The sequence below is a fragment of the Nannobrachium achirus genome, assembly GCF_963921795.1.
Source record: "Nannobrachium achirus genome assembly, chromosome: 16".
Classification (NCBI taxonomy): domain Eukaryota; kingdom Metazoa; phylum Chordata; class Actinopteri; order Myctophiformes; family Myctophidae; genus Nannobrachium; species Nannobrachium achirus.
Genome location: NC_137823.1, coordinates 60,378,268 through 60,397,821, shown reverse-complemented (window position 1 = coordinate 60,397,821; position 19,554 = coordinate 60,378,268). Strand labels below are relative to the sequence as shown.

Genomic DNA, 19,554 nt, shown 5'->3' with positions numbered 1-19,554 from the left:
CTATTTTTTAATAGTTAAAGTATCCACAAATTATTTTGGGCCTAAATGGGTTATTCAAAATGCATCCAGGATGTGGGTCCCTGGGAGCGGGCACGGAGATCTTAGTCATCATCGACCCCCCCCGGCCCCCGCACTCACACCCCCATCGCCAGTAATTATGTGTCTGTGTGTGTGTGTGTGTGTGTGTCTGTGTGTGTCTGTGTGTGTCTGTGTGTGTCCGCACCCTCACAGGTTCATTACAGCCAAGCGGGCACAGCGGAGGACGCGGGGCCCACATGCCTCGGTGGCAATGGTCCTAGGGATGGCACGATCATATTATATTATTATATATATATATATTATATATTATTTTTTTCCCCGATAAATTCCTTTATTTTTAATAATTATTTGGGAAAATGGAAAAAATGAAATACAAAAAACGTATTAAAAATAAATTAAAAAAAAGTATTAAAAATAAATTAAAAAAAAGTTATCGAAAAAAACACGGCCTGCTCACATATTAGGAGGGTAGTATGAGTCACCAGAAAAAATAATGGGTGTTTTTAATGAATCTATCATGGTTAAAATGAAGGTTGAAGTTACAATGGGTGTGTGTGGGGAGAGGCCCTGGGCCTGGAGGGCCTGGTAACATTTACATCAAATATCTAAATATTCAATCAAGCAAATTAAAACTGTTCAGGGTGTTCATAAAAGCCTGATTAGATGATAAAATTACCAAAAGTTTTTTTGAAAGTGAAATATCCCTTTAATTAAGATTTGTTTTGGGGCTTTTATGCCTTTTTATTGATAGGACAGTAGACTGACAGGAAATGGGGGGAGAGATGGGGAGTGACACGCGGCAAAGGTCGTCCGGATCGGGAATCGAACCGGCGACGCCGCCAGGCATCCATGCCTATGTGGCAATGCCTAAGTGGTATGCGCCTGGACCAGTAGGCCAGCGGGCACCCCACAATAATCGTATTTAATTTAGAGATTTAATTTACTGTGAAATTGTCCTCCGTCATGCACTGGGATCAATTCACCTTTTATTTGCCGAGCTGCATATCCGGTACCATTTAAACCCTCTGATTGGTAAAACAGACCTTTAAATAACATACTTGTTAGTCTTTTTTCCCCGCTCTCTACCAAATCTCTTTGCCAAAAATAGTCGATCTACAAGCTCACAACGCGTCGCAAAACGCAACGCATTGTGAGCTTGTAGATCTGCTATTTTTGTCAAACGTTCCGCCCCCAGAATAATGGATGTTGGGGGTATTTTGATTATCGCGATCATATCGGAAATCGCTATTATTTTGGTCACAAAAATCGTAACATGAAATGTTCATATCATCCCTACTAAGGGTGCAACGGTTTACAAAATTCACGGTTCGGTTCGGTTCGATATTTTGGTGTCATGGTTCGATACTTTTCGATACAAACAATAAACAGAAATGTCCTTGATTTATAAAAGTTTTTTTATAACTACGTATTTTTTTGTTTTTAACTTTGAACAATACGGTACCCAACCTCTAGGGTAGTGGTTCTCTAAGTGAACTCTGCGGACCCCTAGGGGTCCTTGAGGGGGTTCCAGGGGAATGTGGATGTGGAGTGGTATTCTATTGTATTGATCGGTACAGGGTCATTCGGTTCGGTTCACCCTCGTATTGAATCAATACGAATACATGTACCGTTGTTTTGGGTTGACATTGGCACACATTTCCTGGGGCAATCTGCCCAGATCATTTTTACTCTAAAAAAAAGCATCTGCAATGCAGTGTATTTGAAACTACATTGCAGTGTACTGTGCACCATGGGGTGATCACTGCTTGCCTCCTGTGAATTGTTTTATTTAAATTTTTGTTTATTGAATTTTTATTTTGTTACTGATTGAGGTCAGCAGACAAAGTGACGTGAGCGAGATGAAAAAAAACCTGAGTGAAATGTGCCAATCTCAACCCAAAACAATGGTATTGTTGCACCCTTAACCCATTTAGGCCTAGAATTATTGAATGCTTTAACCAGTGAAAAATAGCAGATATACAAGCTCACAGCGCAGCACCGAGTGCCGGGCTGCGAGCTTGTAGATCTGCTATTTTTCAAAAACTTTGCAAATCTTTGAATATATGTATTTTCAAAGCGAACGTTTGTAACACAGATTTTGCTTCTGGGTGGTCCCTGGAACTAGATATTTTGAGATGCGGGTCCGTGGCCAAATAAATATAATTTTGGGGGTCCTTCACATGAAAAGGTTTGAGAACCACTGACATAGTAGTCTCTCAAGAACAGACTAACTGAGCTCCAGTTAAGTGAAAAGGACCTTTTCTTTGACGATGGCTGGCCAGATTGCTGACATAGAAACATAGGTTTTTCAAAAAATCTTAGAAGGATTCAAAAGACACTTATAGAATCGGGTCAAAATTAAAATTTTCACGATTTTTCAAAAATAGCAGATCTACCTGTGAGCTTGTAGATCTGCTATTTTTCAATAGTTAAAGCATAAAATAATGATACACAATAATGTGTACCCGTTCTTAATCCCTACGTGGCGCAGGGTGAAGGGTATATTAATGTTCCCTTCATGAGAGGCCAGAGTCATTCCATCATGACGTCTGATCAAGTGCAGGCTAGATTACACGATTTGACGTACGTGGGCTTACTGGGCTGAGAGCTGTGGTGTCACACCTTAATCCTCGCTTAGACTGACCTTTGCTACAGAGCTACCCGTCCCCATCTATGACGCGACTCCATCAGCGAGCCCGTCACTGTCCGGAAGAGAAGAGCACACCTGGCTGACATAGAATAATCTAAAGCTCCTGATGTCTCCTAGTACCCCTACGACCTTGCATCATCTTGCAAAAACATAGGCATGTTTCATCAGTGTGGAAAAATTATATATGTCACAAATGTATTTATGTTATATTTACCAGTAAGACTACCCAATCGGGAGATAAGCGACCATCACGTCGCATACATACAAAAACTTTAGAAGGCAGTCGTAGCCAATCAGGAGGGAATATGGGAAATGGGACAGATCCATGTTGATGACATGACTTTAGAGATACCGCTTTGTGTGATTTCAGGCCAAAATCTGTAGGAGCAGTGTCCAAATATTTGTTTTGCTAAACTCGCCCTGATGGTGACGCTTGAAGAGGGGCATGTGAGAAATCAGGGGCAGAGGTTGTGATTTGCCATCCAATTTGCGTGATTTTAGGCCAAAATCTGTAGTTGTCTCCATGGCACCTCATAATGACAAACTAACGAAGGGTACAATCCAATGTTGCTCCAATCCACTGTATATATGCTCCAAATGTAAACAATATGAAATGTGCAGGGAATAAAAGGTTCCTCTAGCTATATAAAGAGAGGTGGAACACTGTGGGGGTGGGGGTTGCCATCATGGATGCCAATATCACATCTCCTAGACAGCACGGGCAGCGGATGAATAAAACATTTGTCTCATTTCACTGCTGGCTGGCTGGGAGGCCGCATCAATATTACATCAGAAGGAGCTCACTGCAGTGCAAACAGGCCATTAAAGCTATTTAGACCGGGTATGCATTATCATGTATTCTATTATTATTTTAAACTTTAACTATTAAAAAATAGCAGATATACAAGCTCGCAGCGTGGCACTGGCTTGTAGATCTGCTATTTTTTGAGCGGTGGTCACACCGTCTCCTATACGTGGCCGTGTGTGTGGGTATCCGTCCGGCCGTCCGTCCGGCCGTCCGTGTATGTAGCCTCAAGCCTGCAGTACCTTTTCTGACCACACATGTTAAGGGAGGGGCGCTGTTGTTCTCACACACACACACACACACACACACACACACACACACACACACACACACACACACACACACACACACACACACACACACACACACACACACACACACACACACACACACACACACACACACACACACACACACACACACACACAGGGGGGAAGGGTGGGTCAGCATGTGTGGTCAAGTATTATTATTATTATTAACAAACTGAATGTTTTAGGGTCAAATAAATTAGAGTGTGTGAAGAAACTACAGCATTGTAAAGCACACTAACCCCGCTGCACCCACCCAGTAGTGCTGTTGCACAGCCTCCACGACCACCGCTCAGTTCACACGGGTGTGATTTTCTTTATCGTGAACATTTGAATTCTGACCCGATTTTGACCCGATTCTAAGTGTCTTCTAAATCCTTCCAAGGTTTTTTGAAAAACACATGTTTCTACGTCAGTGGTTCTCAAACTCTTTCATGTCAAGGACCCCTAGAATTTTATGTATTTGGCCGCCGACCCCCATCTCAAAATATTTTGTATCAGGGACCCCCCAGAAGCAAATATTTGAGTTACAAATGTTCACTTTAAAAATTAGATATTATTTTTTCAAAAATAGCAGATATACAAGCTTGCAGCGCGGCACCGAGTGCCGCGCTGCGAGCTTGTATATCTGCTATTTTTCAATAGTTAAAGCATTCAATAATTCTATGCCTAAAAGGGTTAAGAAAAGCAAAGGGTTAACACAGCCCGGCTCTGCGACTGTGTTAGCAGAGGGGTTGCAGTCATGCTTCAGGAACGCACAGATGATGATGATGATGATGGCATGAGGAGGTGATGGCACGGGGAAACGTCACCTGCCTCGTAGGAACAGGTCCGAGCCAAGCACAATGTTTACTATCATAGCAGCAGGGAAGGGCTAATGATGCGACACACGTTGTGAGCTTGTACTGCGCCGCTATTTTTGGCATGTGACGCCAGTGTACGACAAACTTTAAACCAGGCTTTATGAAGGTGAAGAGCAGACATGGAAGAAAAACTGTAAAAAAAATGGTCAAGGCACAAGAGAGTCTTGTCCTGCTGGAGTCGTCTAGGGAATGCTAAGTACTCGACTTGAACAAAGCTGTCTGGGAGCTGACACTTTTACAAGTGATGCATGACATTCTCTGTGCATTGTGTGTGGGTGGAAGAGAGTATACGGAACAATGGTTCCATATCCTCACAGTCTGTCTGTGAGTGTATGGAACCATGGACTGGAGCCATGGAATAACAGCTAAGTGAATAACATCACATTGCACACAGCAGTACTGTAGCTGTCAAAGACATCACACAGCCGCTATCCTGCTGCATTAGTAGTACTGTAGCTGTCAAAGACATCATACAGCCGCTATCCTGCTGCATTAGTAGTACTGTAGCTGTCAAAGACATCATACAGCCGCTATCCTGCTGCATTAGTAGTACTGTAGCTGTCAAAGATATCACACAGCCGCTATCCTGCTGCATTAGTAGTACTGTAGCTGTCAAAGACATCACACAGCCGCTATCCTGCTGCATTAGTAGTACTGTAGCTGTCAAAGACATCATACAGCCGCTATCCTGCTGCATTAGTAGTACTGTAGCTGTCAAAGACATCATACAGCCGCTATCCTGCTGCATTAGTAGTACTGTAGCTGTCAAAGACATCATACAGCCGCTATCCTGCTGCATTAGTAGTGCAGGATTTACCTGCTTTCAGACCATATGGAAGGTTTTCCTGAGTTCAGACTAAAGCAATGAAGTGTGTCATCATCAAATACTGCTGCAGAAGCGTTTTAATGTTTGCTCACTGATGCTCAGGGGCGTCACAAGGGGGGGGGGGGGGGGAGTGGGACTGAGTTACTAGGGCCCAAGGTGGAGGGGCCTTAATTATTTTATACTTCAGCTATTGAAAAACTGCAGATATACTAGCTCACAGCATGGCACAGAGTGCCGCGCTGCAAGCCTGTAGATCTGCTATTTTTGAAAAGTTGTGAAAATGTGTGCAATTCTTTGAATATACGTATTTTTTACAAAATATTTTGAGATGGGGGTCCGTGGCCAAATAAATATCATTTTGGGGGTCCTTCACATGAAACGGTTTGAGCACCACTGACATATAAACATTGTATTAACATATAACATATTGACATATAACATAATATTCAAAGTCTTGCACACATTTTCACGATTTTTCAAAAATAGCAGATATACAAGCTCACAGGCACCGAGTGCCGCGCTGTGAGCTTGTATATCTGCTATTTTTCAATAGTCAAAGCACAAAATAAATGCGTAATAATGCGTTCCCAGTCTAAATATGAAGAACATTCATTAACATGGGGGGCCCGCAGTGAATCCTTGTACCCAGGGCCCAGAATTTGGTGCGACACCCCTGCCGACGCTTCAGGGCCATCTCCAGTTCCTCAACGCGAGTGAGGGCTCAAAGGCAAGCTGCGCTGCGCAGCATAAACTCCAGGACATGTTCTTACCTGTGAGTCATCTTTAACATAGCAGGCAGCCACGTGACCTTTAGCTCAGAGGTAAACACAGTGAAATGGAAAGAGAGAACAGTTTCTTGAGGATGGTGGGTGTGAAATGCCTAGAAATGCACTTCCCATTTTATTTTCCACTTGTAGTGGCCCCTTTGCAACGTGGGGTGCAATTTGTGAAATGTCAACAATCATCATTGCAAGCAACATCTTCTTAGCAAGTTTGTGAATGTCAATCGTTGATGCATAATCTATAACCTTGCCTTCTGACAAAGAAACAAGAAAATAATCCTCTGTCTGTTAACTCTGCCCGTCACAAACAAGGAACACAGCAGTCTGAACACTGACAATCAGGATAGCACAAAGGAGCGCCAGACAAAGTCTCCACTTATGACAAGGTGGCTGCAAAATGTGCAAATTAAGTTCAGCAATACAGTAGGCAGGTGACAGACATATTGGCTTTTGCTCCATATTCCTGTGAAAACACTTGTAAAAGTTGCTGTGCTGATGTCTCCTGACTGAGATATAACTGCACTTAGCACATGTGCAGAGACGGAATGCTTTTGGAGAGGAACGATTGGCATTGCATGCCAAAATGTCAGCTGATCTGCCGACTTTAGTCCTAGGTCTACATGAAGCCAGTAGTCCTCTGGCCCTCCTTTATTATAGGGGGACATGTTACACAGAAATAGCCGATGCATCTTGCTGAGACATGCTGTCTGTGAGCTTGGAGATCTGTTTATAGACACCAGCGTGTCTTGACCTTACCTTAGGCCTTTAAATTCCCTAAGGAACATAGGCCATCGATGAGGCTCCTCCATCCCCTTCGGTCTTGTGCCCTCCGCTCCAGCTGTTGCCATGACAGTCCTTGCACCTTCATCTCCTGCTCTGTTGTTCTTCTCCAGGTGGCTCTGGGTCTTCCTCTCTTCCTCTTGCCTTGCGGGTTCCATGTTAGAGCATGTTTGGTGATTGATCTATTGTCTCTGCGAAGTGTGTGCCCTATCCAGTTCCATTTCCTCCTCCTGATTTGTTTTTCTATTGTGTCTTGTCCAGTGAGGTCCCACAGGTTGATGTTGGTGATGGTGTTGGGCCAGTAGATACCTAGGAGGCGTCGGAGGCAACGGTTGAAGAATGTCTGTACTTTGTGGAGTATGTTAGTAGTGATCTTCCAGGTTTCTGAACTGTAGAGTAGGGTGGATTTGACATTTGAATTGAATATTTGCAGTTTGGTCTTGCGTGATATGTTTTTTGCTTTCCAGATTTTATTTAACATGTTGAAAGTGGTCCTTGCTTTTCCAATTCTGGCACTGACATCCTCATCCGTTCCTCCGTCCACAGCAATTATGCTACCTAGGTAAGTAAAACGGTCTACCTCCTCTAGCTGATTTTGGTCCATGGTTATTGGAGAGTTGTTCTTGTTGTTTATACGCATCACCTTGGTTTTTCCTGCGTTGATTTTGAGCCCAAGCGAAGCAGCTGCTTTCTCTAGTTTGCATGATTTCTCCTGCATCTGTTGGTGTGTGTGTGCTAGGAGTGCTAAATCATCAGCAAAATCCAGGTCTTCCAGCTGTTCGGTCAGGCTCCACTGGATGCCGGTACGGCTATTGCTCGTTGCTTGCATCATGGTCCAGTCTATACAAAGGATGAACAGGAAGGGAGAGAGCATACATCCCTGCCGCACCCCAGTCAGGACCTCAAAGGGTTCTGATAGGCACCCTTCATGAAGGACACGACACTGCATCCCTCGGTAGGTGTTCTTGATGATGTTTATCAACTTTGAGGGAATGCCATAGTGCGCCATCAGTCTCCACAGCATCTCTCGATCCACACTGTCAAAGGCCTTTTCAAAATCAATGAAATTGACATAGACAGGAGAGTTCCATTCAATTGACTGCTCAATGATAATTCTGAGTGTGGCTAGTGTGGCTATTACACCAGCGTGTAAGTAAGTATAAATCAGATTTAATCTGCTTTATGCCAGGCAGTCAGTCATCCTACCAGAGGTACTGACCTAGAGCAAGCCCTCAGCCGGGGCGCTCACCTTTAAACAGGGTCATACCATTAGGGTCATAGATCGCCAAAGCTCACCTCCACAGGGCTGGGCGAGACAAAAAAACGTGTGGTGATTACCCGATAATCCTGCTTACCTCCTGCGGTCGGAAACCGCTGCTGCTGACCAAAACTGGATCGATTCTCTTGCCTACAACTGCTTCAAGAAAAAAGTCAATATTCTTTCACACGGTTTGGCTTTTAATGGTCCCCCAAGCAAGCCCACCCGTGGCTTGGAGATGGGGGTTGGGGGCTGGGTGGCGTGCAGTGTGCAGAGTGGAGAGCTGCCTTTAACCCACCAGGGATGTTATAGGAGTGCCAGTATCCTCCTGGCCTGCCTTCATAGATCCATCTCACTCATTTATTTGCACCGTACACATGCTCTCCACTGAGAAGGGGATTATTCAACAGAATAATCATAGCAGGATAAAAAGCAGCAGAGTAGAAGAGCTATGGATTATTAAATATCTCTTTCTCTCCCTCCCTCCCTCCCTCCCTCTCTCTCCAAAGAAGGTATAGCTTTGAGGTGCACAATAAACTCATCACCATGTTAACGGTGGTGGCTTGTCAGGGGTGTTGGCAGTCGGCAGTCGCACACAATCACTTTTCATGTATAAAAAAGAAACATGTTTGAGACAGTGTGCAGCATTTCCTCCGAAGCCAGAAACCACATAAATATACATATATGCAAATCTAGAATGCAAGGGGAGGAGGAGACCTTTCGTTTTCTGAAAATAGCTCTTGCCCAAGTTGCATTTTTTAAATGTCATATTGTAGAGCTAATCTGTTCATATTAAAAATAACTTCTTTCACAACATTGTTTATGCTGGTTTCCAAGATAAGACAGTTGGTTGTGGTTGCACATGCTGAGGCTTCCAGCCAGGTGTGAACTTGTAGACCGCGTATACTGAGTGTTCGTTAACTCAGAGAGTACTGTATACTAAAGTAACCCAAACTGAGCCTTTCAGATCCATTTGGTCTTTCTTTTTGCACACTCTCAGAGTTAAAATGAATGCCTGCTCTTGGTAACTAAAGGTTAAAAATAGACTCGCAGTCACAACATATTTTAAAGGAGTAGTTCACCCCCCAAATGACTATAATTTTTCTATTGATTACTCATGCCATGGAGACTTGAGTTCAGTAATATTGTTTGTTTTTTGTCGCATATTCCTAAGACAAAAAAAAAAAGTACCCTGACGGTTTCCCCATCCACTGCCATTCATTCGGGTCCCCATCCGGAATCAATGGGGGTAAATTTACTATAATCCGATTTTTGTCTTAGGAATGCGACAAATACAAAACAAAATATTATTGAAGTCTCCATGGTGTAGGTAATAAATTTTAAAAAAAATTCAGGGGTGAACTACTCCTTTAATAGCAGTGCCATGCACGGTAAGGTGTAACCATGGAGATGTGTTTTTGCTTTGGCACTCCGGGAGTGAAAGTGTATAAATGCAGGTGAAGTCACCACCGGGAAGCGGCTGTGGTTTTCCCCCTCTTATCATCAGGGGAGAAGGGAGAGAATGAACTGGATTACCCTGGAGCTCTGCCCGCACTGTGGAAGACTGTCTCCCATGTCCACGGGAAATCAATGTTTCCCACAGTCCAGTCTTTTCCCCCCGAACAAAAAAAGGAAAAGAGAGAGACAGTGTACAAAGAATAGAGCACAGATCCGCTGCCAAATTTCCAAGAAGGACCGAGTTTGTTTGTATTTTCTGCGTAGCTGCTGTGTGTCGGGCGATCCAGCTGTTGGAGTCGTGCCATGAATGATGTTTCACTGCTGTCGGTTGGAATTGACAAGTTGCTGTATAACAAGTTCTTAGGGTTCTTCAGACACGGCCTGCTTTAGTTTCCCGTACGTTTGCTAGTGAATGAATACCACACCTGCTGCTGCTTTCTGAAACCACACCTGCTGTAACAGGAGGAGGCATGGTAAGCTAACAAACACAGATGTAAACAAAAATGAGTTATTTATGGGGTCTTGATTCCAAAAAATCCTCTTGACGCAATACTTGTACTAACTTTTATTCCCTTGTATTTATTAAGATGAACTACAGTGGCAGAGTGGAGTCATGGGAGTAACTCGCAGTTCAGAGAAATCAGATAACCCTCTCTGCTCCAGGGAATTCAGTCCAAAAAGTAGTCAAAACAGCATTGTTAAATTCAACTCAGTTTTAGCTGCATGTGAAGACAAGACCTCTCAAGAACGTTTAAGCACCCTGTTTAGTTTATTTGCAGAAATATCATCCTGGGAATAAAAGACAACCACATACGTCATTCAGCCGAGCATTCTAGCTTAGAAAAACCAACACCTTCCCAGAGGATGGTATGGGAAACACACAACAATGGTTTATTCAAGGGCTAAGATGCCCTGCCCAGCAGTGAGACTAAACGCTCCTTTATTTTTAGACATGAGCTCAATGTGCAGGAAAGAGACAAAACCTAAGATCCCTGCATGAACACACCATCATTCAGGAAATGAGCCCGGCCCAGCAGCACCAGTCTCTGCCAGCCCAGCCCTTTACGCCTGTTGTTTTGCTTTGTTGCTATTCACACACGCTGAGGTATTTCACAAACCTCAGTGACATGGCCCAGAGGGGGAAAGTGCTGAGAACAGAATGCGAATTCATCCAGAGCTGACAAGCAAGCGCACATGCAGGGAGAAACTAGAACTGTCGTGCAAGTTGCCCCAACTTGCCTGTTCTATTTACTTCCTGCTTGGTTTTGCTATAAAACAAGAGTGGTTGCAAACAAGAGGGGTCCTTTCTTTTCTTTGCAGAGTAAACAATGCTTCAGATATAAAGCCCAATTACTGCACATGATAGCCTCGCGCAAACAGCCCGCCTGGAAGCAAAAAAAATGCTGTCGGCAAAGTGGGCAAACTAGTGGTCTGGTGCTACGCATTGTAGACGCTAGGTCTACCCTATCTTCAAGGGGGTAATCTATTGACCTCTGGGGAGGACAGAGGGATTCACAGATTGTGACTGCTCCTATCAGCCCATCATCACTGAGCTGAACTAATCATCTCACCCTCCAGCAGCTCCCACAGGGCAGGGCAGGGCAGGTCTCTGTGGCTGGCAGCCCCAGGCACTGCTGACCTCCCACGAACCAGGAACAAACCGCCTGAGAGAGATGCCATTCTGACTGAGCAATGCTGAATAGATTCATCCAGTGGGTGCAGCCATGAGTAGCCTACATGAAGGTGTACATACTGTACTACTGTATAGGCACAACACGTTTTTTTGGAGTAAACTCCCTTTGCTGTTAAAATGCTTTGGTTGGAATCAGTTTGATTTGTCTGGAATTCAACGGTTAATTATTGACAGCATCAGCAACCTAAAGTTGCTCTGTGGTACAGTCTACAGCACAACACAATGTGGATTAAGATCGTTATCAAGCGAAACCACCGAAAGGCAGGTTTGGAAAGGAAGTCTTTACGGTTCTCTGTGATAAATCTTGACCTGCGTCGCGGTGTGTATAGGGCACATTATTATTGCGATTATTACATAATCGCAATTATTTGAGGTAATCACAATTATTTGGCCAAAATCCATGTTGAGAAATGTTAATATAGTTACGAACACTTTCAAAAAGTAGTGGAAATAGCAGATCTACAAGCTCACATCGGCTATTTCCACTATGAATGTTCTTTTTTAAGTATAAATTGTCAAACATGTCCTTAATTTCTTTGTATATTTAGGTTATGTGTAATATCTGCCATGTGCAACTTCAAAGCCTACAAGCCAAACAGAAATGTAATTGTCAACGACAGAAACACAATTAAATCGCTAATCGCAATTATTTGAGTGACAATTAATCGTGACAGCTAGCCTGACACTCAGCCTGAATTGACATTTCGTTTCACTTCATTATTCAGTCTGAACTCGCTTCCCCCCAGGGCGATTGCAGGGATGGGCGTTGCCAAAAAGAGGCAGTCTTCAGCGATTGGTTCACCGACCAACACATGACTGGCTGGCTAGTGGCTAGCCTGTTGCTTGCTAGTGCTACTTGCTAACCAAAGAAACAGTCAGAATACAGGTAGGAGCACTACGAACTAGTAATCAAACACAACACAACATGCCTGCTACTGGTGTTTCATAGCGAGATCGATACGATCGCATTTTACCGCAATTTACCGCATTTTACCGCGACGCGATGCGCGGTACGGTACGGCGGCGGCGCTGGTGTACGGTACTTGGAAACACACATGAGTTCTGGGAAACCCCCACCCACGCTGATCACAAGACGCTGATTCACAACGCTGATTCGATCGGATTTTCAACCGAGGAAGGACTCTTCAATGAGAGCACTTCTAGACCCCTGAATCGCCAAAACAAAAAAATTAAAGGGGTGTGGCTAGCGATTCAGGGTCTGGAACTAGGCTACGTGACAGCCCTAATTGACTCTAACTCTCTTGCTATGGCAGTTGAGGCAGGTTTCCACAGTTAAAGAGGTCAGGGTGACCTGTGGTGTAATTCCTGCTCACACGGTGCTCTCTAACCTCTGAGGAGCATCCAGCCGGACAGAGTAAACAAGAAGAAGGATAAACAACTTAACACAGGGCCGGCCAATAGGGGCTTAAAGCAGGGGGCCTCCCAGCATAAGGAGTATAGGCTAAGAATGGGATCTTCCACTGGAGAATCCCCAGCCGTTCAAAACAATATGCTGTCAGCTGATACACGGCAGTGTTGACACTGTGCACAGAAGGACCTCCTACACTGCAGGGTGCAGTGTTCACCCATGTCCCTGAGAAATCTGCTATCTCCACTTGACATTTCAACTGACAGCATCTCCTTCTATGTTATAGGCAAATGGCTCAGCAAATGGTGCAGTGGTTAATACTGTATTATCTACTTTATAGATACTACTATACCAATCTGCTTTTTATTACTGACCATAGGTCGCATTAAAACCTGCAGAATCAGATCATGTCTGATTGTCTGTATGTCCATCCGTGCACCGCGCCTCATTTTACACTCCATATATGGCCAAGACATCTCCATAAATGGAGCTGGCCAATACCTCTACATCTGACCTCACGGGCTACAGATATGGATATAGCCGACCTGTTCTGACTTCACAATGATTACTCGAGTCTCGAACAGCCAGATTAATTGCGACCGAAAGTCGCAGTTTAGTATGTGTATTTGCCGCTCTGACATCATGCTCTGACGTCACTGTGATGTCAGGGGAACCACTCGAACAGAAAAAAATTAAACAATCATGGATTTGTCAACAGCACACAAATGCTTTAGAAGCTTGTGGCAAAGGGTCGATCCATACCGTTATAAGGAGCCTAACTAAGTGTGTATCCGCCCTGCAATGCTCATTCATCGGCCACAAATGTTGTCATGCCAAGGACCTCCAATATTTACAAGCGACTTCGGCACTAGCCGTTAAGAAAGTATGGATGAACTCCCCCCGAACCTAAATAATTTCGGGTCGGGGAGCACTCCCGAACCGAAATTAGTTAGGCTCCTTATAACGGTATGAAACGACCCAAAGACAATCAATATATCTCCATAAGGAATGTCTCTATCTCAGGTAGGTCTTAAGGCAAAACTAAAATAAATGCTTGCCTTATTCCAAACTGGACCAGTTCAATGTTCTCATCAGAGCAACTCTGAAGAAGAGCAAAGCAAATGTTCCATTTGTCCAGGACTAAATAAAAACATTGTGCTCCCTCAATTATACATTAATACAGTAAATCGACTTTGGTGGAAAACTGCATACACTACGATCTAAATCACCACCAGAGAACACACTGAAATGAATGACACACGTCTATGACACAAGGACACCATTTGCAATGTAGGGTGCAGTAATTTCGCCAGTATATACAGGTAGGTGTAGCCAACAAGCACATCTCTGCTTTCGGAGTATAGCAAAGTATAGCGAAATATTCGTCTGGCCAAAACCTCAACTCCATTTTTTAGGTTTCTGATTTTCTTTTTGGCATAAATCAGGCTATTGAACACCCTTTACATCTGAATGTTGGTTAAAATAATATTGAACCAATGGAAAGTAGTAAAAAGTGCTTGGGACAAAACCTCCTAACTCCACACTTTCTGCCAAACCAACTAACTCCACCCGATTGGCCCTCTCTTTTTTTTTTCATAAATAGACTACTGTATTATTGAACACCCTTTACGTCTGTTTGTTGGTTAAAATAATATTGAACCAATGAAAAGTAGTAAAAATCCCCGCGGTCAAAACCTCCTAACTCCACTTGAGCTCATCTTCCTGAAAATGAACATTTTGGAGTTAGGAGGTTTCGGCCAGACGAATATTTCGCTATACTTTGCTGCTTCAAAATTAATAAGTAATCATGTATTGTTGCTTTAAGAGCATATGGGGATCATTTTTTCCTGTAAAAGGAAGCCCAGATATGAACTCAGTTTGATGGGGTAGAGTGAAGTCCCTCCTGCTGCACATCTAGTACCATGACCTCTGACCTTCATTTCCTCTAAAAGTTGTTTGTGTTTAGAATTTAGACACTTTTCTCTCTGGTGTGCTTTTCTACACCGGCTTATAACAAGCAAGGAATGATCAAGCGGCCAATCGAATATCCAAATGGTTTTACACCTGCTGTTCATTCAGTGACTCTTTATAAAGGCAGGAAATGTAGGAATTCAAAGTATGCGGTTCTGACAAATCCACCTTTCCAAATAAGGAGGACAGCACAGCAGTCCGGCAAGCAGCTCATTGTTAATGTTTAGAGATGCTTTTGTTGTCCGCCTGGTCTCTATTTCTGTTTGCCTGAGCAGGAAAACAATAGAGTGGCTGTTGTTAACACATTACTGGGGGCAGAAATGCTTCAAATTCCACAGTAGCTCAGTAGTAAGAGAGCCTGATACAAACGGGATAGTTGGGCCAAAGCAATGGTGTAATGTTATGACAACCAACAACAAGCATCTGGTTTCATTTGTATTGTTGCTGCCTTTAATGTGGACCTCATAGCAAAATGCTTTGTTTGATGTGGGGAAAACAAAGTGGGTGTGTATGAATTGTATGACAATATGCCATGCTAACAATGAAAGCATGTTTGTTCAACAACATTTCTGTCCACCGACTTTCATTCACGTCTAGAGTAGACTGCTTATGTCTATTTTACGACCTTCCATTAGTCGGTTACTTGCACAACTCAGAAATATGCATGATGATAACAAGCAAGTGCTTGTTCTTTTGTAGTATACTACTAGTACTACTGCGGAAACATCCATATTATTTCTGGAGTTGTTGTGATTTTGAATATGCTTCACAAAATACAAAAGACACGAGTGTAGTGATTGGCACCTAAGATAGTCCAAAGCAATGCCTTTCTGCTGAAATGCTTGAAAAATGCTGATGCTCACAAGTGCATTGGTGTAACGATTTCGGCAGATATCAAGCTCAGGCCCCTTCGTATAGGCAGCTGGTATTTACAGTATTTGATCATAATCCCTGAAGATTCTACTTTCCAGAATGAGTGAATTTAGAAAGTCTACTACCAGGCAGCAACAGAACATTTCCAGCAGGATTAAGGGCCAAATAAGACACATATGGGGTAAGAGGGGAAAGTGCTTTCAGTCAAAAGGTTCCGAGTTCATTTCTCTGCTAGTGCAGATTCCAGTGGAAAGTCCAGCCTCATGCCTAATATCTCAGTCCATGACGCTTCGGCACACTTTTTCAAAACAGACGCACATCACACAATGGAAGGGGAAACTATGTGTGGTGGGGGGAAAATATAACAATTACCCTGAAGCATAATAAAAAAAAACACCCCCATTGAGACTCAGTTCTTGCTTAGTAAAACTTCAGCCAAATTGAGTGAGTGGGTATGTGGTGGTGGAAACACTCATGAAAGGAAGACACATGCCTTTACATGCCATGTCATGTAATCTTCCGTGAAGTGTTGATTGTAGCCATGGCAACTACAGGTCAATATGTTCTGAGAAAAGGCTGTTGCAGAAGGGTTATGACCCTTGACCCTACACACTGGCTGATGAGGTGTGTGTGTGTGTGTGTGTGTGTGTGTGTGTGTGTGTGTGTGTGTGTGTGTGTGTGTGTGTGTGTGTGTGATCAGCTGCTGTACTGAGCATCACTCACCTGCATTGTAGAACTGATCCAGTACCAGGGTCTCCCCAAAGTCCAGCTTCCCAAAGTGTATGGTCTCCAGTTTGCTCCCCACGGCGTCGCACGCGTCCTTCAGACACTGCAGGGCCATGTTCTCGGCGTTGTTGTTCGTATTGTTGTTGGGATTGTGCTCGCTGTTGATGACATAGGCCACGGTGACCGACCTGCTCTTGGAGGACTTCCCCATGGAGAGCAGGCCGCCGCCGCCGCCGCCCTCCATCACCGCCGGACAGTTTATGATGGCCGCACTGGGGCTGATGCTCCCGCTGATGAGGACCGAGTCCTGCCAGAAGGTCCCGGCCGCCGGGATGAGAGCGGCACCGGACCCGCCGCTGCTGTAGCAGCTCTCCTGGGCTGCAGAAGCGGCAGAAGAACCAGGATCGGCGGAGCTTGAGCTTCTATTCCCCGGCACATGACAGGGACTGAAAGACGGAACCGACAGGGAGATCCCGTCAACGTCCAGGCTCATGGTTTCAGTTTAAAGGGACACTGATCGTGTTCGGTTTTGCTGGGTTCTTCTGACAGACAGTGCATCTAAAGCCAGCACTGTGCAAAGTGTGCATGGTTACCCATGCAGGGGATTCCGTGCAAACCCATGCAAAGACAGACAGACAGAACATGCAAATATGTTGCACATGCAGTCTCCCGTGTCCTCCACCTACTACTACTTCAACACTACATGTAAACAAGGTATGCTGCGCAGCGCTACGTCGGTATGAACGGTGCAGCAGCAACTCCCTGTCGATGCATGTCGGGTTTCGGTTGCAATCCAGAAGCTGCCTGTACGTTACGATCAAACAAAACAAGAGTAATCGCACGGATATTATTGTAGCCTCGGACTGGAGCGGAGCCTCTATGGTTTATCCTGCAGAAACGACTTCTGTTCAGAAGAGAAAGCACGGTTGAAGCCAGGAATCGTCAGTAAACGATTGCATTCCAACGAACAGACCCTACATAACGTTACTTCCCAAAGTTGAGCAAGAAGACCGCTGTCAATCCAACAGCCTCCACCGTTGAAAGGCGGTTGTCAAAAACGATAGTTGCGATTAAAGTCCAAAGCTCTGCAGCACCGATGATCGCCTTCTCTTCTGTCTGTCAGTGTGCACAGCAGACATCTAGTCTAGTGCATGTCAGACAGTCCGAGTGATTTCATGCACACACAGATCGTAAAACCCTGCCCTGTTTCCTCTGTTATCTTTCCTGCTCGCTCTCACGCACGCACACACACACATACACACACAGGGGCGGAGAGACTGACTGTGAGCTTTGTTTACGTGGGCGGAGACATGCCCATGTATGGAACAGCGTAGTACAGTATCAATAGTGCCTTATAAAGGGGCATTTGATTTCACTCAAGGTAACCTAAGATTGGAACAAAAGCGTCATTCATCAAAATTCTGTTTAATAAACTCCCAGTCCCCGCTGGATATTTTTATTTGTTATTTTAATAGCTGAGACAATTTACTACTATGCCTACTTTCGGCTATTTATAGCAAAACCAGCTAGTTGCAAATTTACCAAGTAAAAGAATAGCAAATTAAAACTCTAAATTCAAATACCCATCTCAATAATCATATTCATTCACAGCACTTATTTTGGGAGAACTTGGCCCATTATTATACCGTTTATACATTTTTAAACCCATTTCTATGAGTCATGTACAATGAGTTGATAACCATAGATGTATTAGCACCACTTTCAAAGTGACCTGAAGACACATCACCACAGACTAATGACTGCAGTAACGCATAAGGGTAATAATGGCCATTCTATGTAATAAGAACGCCATCTTGTGGCAATACTGTGATATTACAGACTCAGGCTCCATGAAAAAATGTAGGCCTCAAGCAGAGAACTGGGCCTTACCTCTGTGTTCATAGGCGCCGTCTCTGTGGGTGATGAAGGGCCGCAGCCCCCCGCGAGATCAAGGCGAAATTAACACGTACCGATTTGTTTGAGGGGAAAACACCAGCCCCCCCCCCCCCCCCACACACACACACACATTCCTGGGGGGGCTGGTGAGCTATTTGCATACGCTAACGTTGCCTATAGTTCTTTTGTTATAACCGGGCAGGTACTTTCCTGTGGGGGGGCTGGTGTGGGAACTGTCTGAGAGATTGAAACTAACTTGGGAGGCAGCAGCACAGCCACGAGCAGCCGTGCCCGCGAAGATGTGCAGGTAAAGGGTCCAGCGACTTGGAAACGTAGACTACCTTGCAACTTTCCTGGCAAGACAAATTCCCATGGATTAAGTACGACTCCATTCAACAGAAAGTGTGTGCTGTTTGCACTGCAGCTGCAGACATTGATGCTCCTCTTCCAAACTTGTCACGCGACCAAGAAGGCTTGAAAGCGTTTGTTCAGCTTGGATTTAACAACTGGCGCAAGGCGCTTGAAAGATTCAGAAAACACGACAAAAAAAAAAACCCCGCTGAAACATCGAGCGGGGGAGCGCTCGATGTTTCAGCCCCCCGCGGCATGGACAAAACCCGGCGCCTATGTCTGTGTTGGCATGGTTACTGTGAAGAGGCCTCTCCAGCCCGATATACAAGCTCACGTCTTCAGCCACGTCTGTTATATATAATATTATGTTTCCTTTCCAAAACGTCTCCCCGGGAAATTGAAGTCCTTGGGCTGAAAAGGGTTTCTCAAGTGCAGCTAAACTATAGGCATGGCTCGCTGCAGGTGCACCGTGCAGCCGGCAGACTCGGCCCCGGCTGGACGGTGCTTCTGCTGGGGTGAGAATCTCCCAGAGGCCGTGGTGGAACCTCCGCGTCCTCCACAGGCTCCAAACAAATTGACAGTCACCGAATCATCATCATCACAAGTTACACTAGTACAACTTTTTTTTATTTTATTTAGGCCCACTAAAGAAATGTTAATATGCGTTTCTGAGCCATGATGATGCTGAATTACTGATGGAAACAAAACAACCTGCTGACAGCTGACAGCTTCATGCGTCCCGCGCGTCAAAGCCAAGGTAAAACTGCCTGGTCGGCTGCTGGCAAACGCTGATTCGTGAGATGGAGATGGTGACGATGATTATAAAACAAATGTCCTAACTTAAGTGTCGTTTAAGAATATGTATTTCTAAAATAGCTAGGCCTTTTCTTTTATTCCCCAACCCTG

At 44.4% G+C, this 19,554-nt stretch overlaps 1 protein-coding gene across 1 annotated transcript in view; it reads right to left on the bottom strand.

Annotated features, from left to right (window-relative positions):
- The window catches only part of map3k5 (mitogen-activated protein kinase kinase kinase 5), a 130,259-nt gene extending 112,780 nt beyond the window's left edge, over window positions 1–17,479 (bottom strand). Inside the window, exon 1 of the mRNA XM_080744033.1 lies at window positions 16,399–17,479. Coding sequence (XP_080600159.1) covers window positions 16,399–16,894 — 496 coding nt within the window. The 5' untranslated portion in view covers window positions 16,895–17,479. The remainder of the gene's footprint in view (window positions 1–16,398) is intronic.
- Window positions 17,480–19,554: the final 2,075 nt, after the last annotated feature.